At 31.8% G+C, this 5,957-nt stretch overlaps 1 protein-coding gene across 2 annotated transcripts; it reads left to right on the top strand.

Annotated features, from left to right (window-relative positions):
* Positions 1 to 1,671: 1,671 nt before the first annotated feature.
* On the top strand, positions 1,672 to 5,715 carry LOC108466561 (myb family transcription factor PHL5-like). Of its 2 annotated transcripts, none has more exons than XM_053025151.1 (7): positions 1,672 to 2,685; positions 2,772 to 2,967; positions 3,041 to 3,117; positions 3,216 to 3,255; positions 3,342 to 3,378; positions 3,458 to 3,527; positions 5,178 to 5,715. In XM_053025151.1, the coding sequence occupies exons 1-7, from the start codon at positions 2,173 to 2,175 to the stop codon at positions 5,385 to 5,387; spliced, it is 1,143 nt and encodes a 380-aa protein (XP_052881111.1). In that variant the 5' UTR covers positions 1,672 to 2,172; the 3' UTR covers positions 5,388 to 5,715. The 2 variants fall into 2 exon arrangements, with proteins under 2 accessions (XP_052881111.1, XP_017622420.1); XM_017766931.2 differs by having other exon boundaries at positions 1,677 to 2,685; positions 3,333 to 3,378.
* Positions 5,716 to 5,957: the final 242 nt, after the last annotated feature.

The raw sequence follows: 5,957 nt of genomic DNA, 5'->3' as shown, positions 1-5,957 counted from the left end.
CAGATTGTTATAAACTGTGAAATAAAAAAGCTGCTGAGAGTAATGAGGAAGATGTAGCTAGTGCTAATTTGGCCGATGAAAATGGGGATGATTTCTTGTTAGTGTCAACAAGTGATAACACCAAGCTCACGTCCGAGTGGATCCTAGATTCAGGATGTCCTTTCCACATTTGTCCCAATAGAGAATAGTTCTCCACATACAGTTCGATTCAAGGTGGAGTTGTGCGCATGGGAAACTATTCATCTAGTAAGGTAATTGGTATTGGTACTGTTAAAATTAAGATGCACGATGGGACGATTAGGACACTCTCAGATGTTAGGCATGTACCTGATTTACGAAAGAATCTCATCTCCTTAAGTATTTTAGACTTGAAAGGATGCAAAATCAACATCGAGTCGAGCGGCATTAAAGTATCTTGTGGAGCTCTCGTTTTGTTAAAAGGTAAAAGAACCGGCAGTCTTTATATTCTGGAAGGTTATACAATGACCGGTGAAATCGGACGTCCCTCGTCCGTTACGGAGTTGAAGTCAAATTGTTTGGAGCGGAGGCAACTTGGTCATAAGAGGGAAAAAGGTATAACTATTTCGTTGAAGAGAAGTTCTCTTTTGGATGCAGGTTTTGAAAAGTTAGGGCACTGTGTTCGTGAAAAACAGACCCGGGTAAGTTTTGATTTGGCAGTGTACAAGTCGAAGGCTAGAAGTCTTCTAGTTTCTAAGCACAAATTTGACTCAGTTAATTTCCTGCATAGTTCAAGATAGGCTCGTGGCGGGCTTTGGCAAAGATGGCGTTGTGGAAATATGAGTCAAGGTGGAGATTTGTTAAAATATGACTCCTATTTTCAGTCAAATTTGAAAAATAGTCTTTCAGTTAAACTCTGTTTACTTGTTTCAATCAAACACTGATTAGTTTAGATTATTTTACTATTATTTGACTTATGAATTTAGCCTATAAATAGACTCTTTTACAACCTTAGAAAACACCCATTAGAGATTAGAACTCATAACACATTTAGAGAATTTTGTGTTTACGTTTTTGTGGGTTCTTTATTTTCGGGTTTTCGGGGTTTAGTTTTTATCTCCATCTTTTGTACTCTTCGTTCTTTTTCCATTATAATAAAATTATCTTTGCCCGTGGTTTTTATCCTCTTTGGAGGGGTTTTTCCACGTTAAATTTGTGTGTTCAATTTCTCAATTTATTCTGCTATTTTCTTGTTCGTTGCTTAATCGGGTCGAAATCCTAACAATTGGCATGAAGTTGATTGTATACACATTTAGAGAAAGATTCTATGTAAGTATATATACGATAATACATCGGCAAGATTCCATAGTTTTAACTTTAGAGATGAAAAAAAAAAATGAAGAGGTTAATTAATGAAGTTGGTATCATCCAAAGTAATTGGATTATCTTAAATGGAGATGGGATTTTCAACATGTTTTCGAATCTTACAGTTGAGAATCCACTCCCACTTTTAAGATATATTGGTATAATAGTACTCCATCAACTTTCCCTTTTTCTCTGGTAATTTCAGATACCCCATTTGATATGGGAAAAATGATAAAACAAAAGAATAATGCTATTTAATTTATACACATATTTGTTGAGGTGTCTCTGCTAAAATTGGAATTTATGCTGGTATCTTTTTTGAATTATGAAGGCTATAAGATGCCCAGGAGGAAACCCCCATAAATCCTTTGGTTTTGATGTTTTATAGACTTGGCTTTTTTGTCTTATTTCTTCTTTTGATTATTGAAAAGTTGGAAACATAAATTTTATATTGTGAATCAGTTTTCTCAAACAAGGACAATACCTTTATTTTAATTTATTATTATCTGGAATATATAAATGTAATGGCTTCGGTCGTGTCAAATTGGCAATAGATGAATGTTCATTCCAATCCATTAAATGTATAATAATAAATATAGTAATAAATATTATATATATTTTTTTGTTGTATTCATCATATCTTAAACTTCAAGTCATTGAGGAATATAAATCAGAATTTTTCTACCATAAATCTGAATTCTTCATCACACTGCCATGGTTCTCCTTCATCTTATCTGCATCTCCTTTTCTTTGGTTTTTGCGCGTATTCTGCGTGGCTTTTTCATCTTATAATTCATTCAATACTACACTCACTTGCTGGTGCCATCTTTGATTACTTTTGATTTGTAAATGAACACTCAGAAGCTTGATTGCCAAGAAAATGTAGGACAGAACCTTGGGTTCAATAGGGACTGCAATTTTGAATATGTTGGTTTTCAACAGCCATGGAACATGGCTACTCCCATGGTTGATGGAACTGTTTCGCATCACCCAAAATCATCATCTTCCAGTACAATTATGGGTGGTTTCCAGACACCAGGTGCTGCCTTTTATGCAACTGAAAGATGTATGGGGTTTCCACAGTACGGATCATCGTCTCAAGGAGCTGCCACTTCTTTTTGTTCTCAATACAACAAGCTGTGCAATTCTCAGCTTCCTTCATTCCATGCCTCCGGGGACAACTTTTCCCTCCAATCACTAATGAAATCCCAGATTTTTTGCAATCAATACCAGAAATCTTCGGATAAGTCCTGCACAACCACAGAAGATCCCTCACATGATCTAAGTAACTTGCTTGGAACCAATGCTGCCACCCTTCCCAATCACTTTTCAGTTCCTTTCCGAGGAAATCAAGATCAAGGGGTAAATTTCTTTTTCATTACTATGAATTCTAGTTAATCTCATAGGTGAAATGAAACAAGTTTGTTCTTAGCTGTTTTCCTCTGCAGGCTTATTGTAATTCACGTGGTTCTTCGCCTGCAAAGCTAAGTTTCTTTCTACAAGAGAAGCAGTCAAGTTCCGGAAGCTTTTCGGTTTCTCCTAGTTCAACCGGCACGGTGCTCACTAGTAAAACTCGAATAAGGTGGACACAAGATCTCCATGACAAGTTCGTGGACTGTGTTAAACGCCTTGGGGGTGCTGAGAGTAAGTCAATACTGCAACACCATGATTTTCAACTTTTTTTTTCTCAAATGATTTATTGCTTTGGACCTAACAGAAGCAACTCCAAAGGCAATTCTGAAACTAATGGATACTGAAGGATTGACCATCTTCCATGTGAAAAGCCATTTGCAGGTATTTGATGTTGTGTTGATTATATTATGCTGGTGAAGATATGAAGATCTTCTTGCTAAAATTCTAATATCAGACGTTTCCCTATGGTTTTCTTACAGAAATATCGAATTGCAAAATACATGCCAGACTCTGCTCAAGGTATAATTTGCATAAATACATACTGATTATATATGCTTCTGCAAAGACCAAAAGTTCATATCCTTTTATTGTTGCAGGAAAATCAGAGAAAAGAAACGATTTAACTCAGATTGATGTCAAAACGTAAACTTCTATTCTTAGTGTAGTGCTATTATGTTATTAGATGCTGCAATTTAATCACAGATTGTGATGTATATGGCAGTGGTTTGCACCTCACAGAGGCATTGCAGCTTCAGTTGGATGTTCAAAGACGTCTTCATGAACAATTAGAGGTAATAGCAATTGTTCTTTTTATTTTATCTCAATTTTTATACTATATCTCTTTTGGTTAAATTTCAACTTTGGTCCCTCTATTATGCTTAAATTTGATATTTTTAACGTAATTTGGTTTCTATATTTTTTATAATATTATTAATTAATCCAAATAGTTAATATCCTTAACTTTTAATTAAAATATTACATGATCATATATATTTTAATACTCCAAGGGTCTTGGTGGCATAGCTTCTCATGTTTTTTTTTTTTGTTTTGTCTTACCTTATTCTTTTAACAATAGTAAAATTTCAATTTTAGCTCTCAAGTGTAATTAATTAATATTGTTAACTATTTCAATTAATATGTCAAAGCCAATTTTTCTTAAGAACATTATTATCACAAAAATTATTTTATCATGGCAAGTTTGAATGAGTGTTTCTTAAAAATTCATATAATTATTTTCAATATTATTTTTATTGTTATATAACTACCAAGTGAATATTTTCTTAATTTCAAAATGTCACACTAGTGAAGTCAATAGAAGAATTTTAACTATGGTAACAATTGGACTTAAATTTTTAAATCCAAAAAAATAGAGCGACTAAATTCTTGAAGATAAAAATAGGGGATTAAATTCCAAATGTATAAAAGGTATAGGGATTTACAGCATATTTCAACCATCAAAATTTTACTTTATAATTTGACGTGTGCCCTTATTCTTTTTCTTTTATATACATTATAGGAATATGGTCAAATCTCATTGTAGTGCTTTAAAAAATCCAAGTCAACTACTAAAATTATAGGCACAACTCATTTTCCTCCTTTTATTTAGTCATTATTAGATATTAATAAGATTATAGCTACTATGTTTACATTTGAGATTTAGTCTTTATATTTTAATTCTACATAATTTGATCATATACTTTTACAATGGCATTAGTTAATCAAAATAATTAACATTCTTAATTATTCTAATTAAATGATGATGTAGATTTTCGTAAAAAACACATTTATAATACAAATAATATATATTTTTGCATGAAGTTGGAATGAGTATTTTTAAGAAAAATTTGACCTAAACATTTTAACTGGAGTAATCAAGAGTATCAACTATTTCAATTAACTAATGGTATTATGTAAAATTAAGGTATAAATATTAAATCTTAAATTTAAACATAATAGAGGATTATGTAAAATTTGATCTAAAACACTCCTCACTACCACAATCATTTGTCATTTGATTTAATAAAAAAATTTGATATTCAAAAAAAACGTATTTTTAATTTAATTGGTAAGTGATTATATATTTAGCCAAAGCAAAGTGGGGATAGCAAACTAGCATAACTTAAAGTAGTGTTTACTTATACTGATTAAATAGTGAGTTAACCCATTCCCACCTTGGTTAAATTTTATATTGTTTGTCGATTTTATATTCAAGTTAGGTCTATGTTTGTTCAAAGATTAAGCATTGTATAACCAGGGGTGGCGCTAGGAGGCTAACAGTGGGCCTAACCCCCTTAAAATAGAAAATTGCATGTTTAGCTATAAAATTTTTTTATAAAACTATAAGTTAGTACCTAGTGAAATTGCACTTTAATCCTATAAACTATTTGGTGGCTTCGTGTCATAACCTTACAATTAAGCTTTTGTTTCATTTTCATGGTCAGATTCAACGAAATCTACAACTTCGAATAGAAGAGCAAGGAAGGCAACTTAAGATGATGATTGATCAACAACAGAAAACTAGTGAAAGCCTCTTAAAAAATCAAGAATTCAACATCAGTCCATTTGATCCTTCATTTAGTTTTCAAGATGTTGTTGAAACTTCTATTCCAGAAAGTTTAGGAACTGGTAACTTATCGTCTAAGATAAGTTAAAGAGCTTAGTCAGTTACATGTCAAAAGGTTGGCCTAATTACAAGGCATGTCAACAAAGCCCAGTTCTTCCTCATAAAAACAAGACTATCAAAACAAAATGACTCTAACAAAAAAAATACAAAGTACAGAAATGAGTTTCAATCATATGAGTTGAGCCGCTTTATGAGCTTTGGACATGTGAATGTTTGTTAAACGATTCATGCACATCATCAAGCTCTTATGAACAACAATGACTAGTTATAACTGTCATACACAAGTTAATGTAATTCTCTCTTTTGATAGCTAGTTTGTTTGCAATAAAAATTCATTACTTTTTTATTTCCTACAAGTAGTGTTGTAATACATTTTTCTTCGGGCCGAGCTCTAGTTCAGAGTTTATATTGTGATTATTTTGATTTCTCATAGGTTCATTTTTTATAAAAAAAAAATTAAAGTTGAATCTTATTTCAGATTTTAGGGCTTGGTTTTAATTTCAATTTTTTCTTTTAATTTTGACTTTTTTTAGTTTTTATTTTATTTGTGTTTATTATTTTAAAGTTATTTTTAGTATTGTTATACCTTTATTTTAGC

This window comes from Gossypium arboreum, chromosome 2 (genome assembly GCF_025698485.1).
Source record: "Gossypium arboreum isolate Shixiya-1 chromosome 2, ASM2569848v2, whole genome shotgun sequence".
Taxonomy (NCBI): Eukaryota; Viridiplantae; Streptophyta; class Magnoliopsida; order Malvales; family Malvaceae; genus Gossypium; species Gossypium arboreum.
Note: the sequence above shows the minus strand (reverse complement) of the source record. Positions and strands in the feature narration are given on the sequence as shown.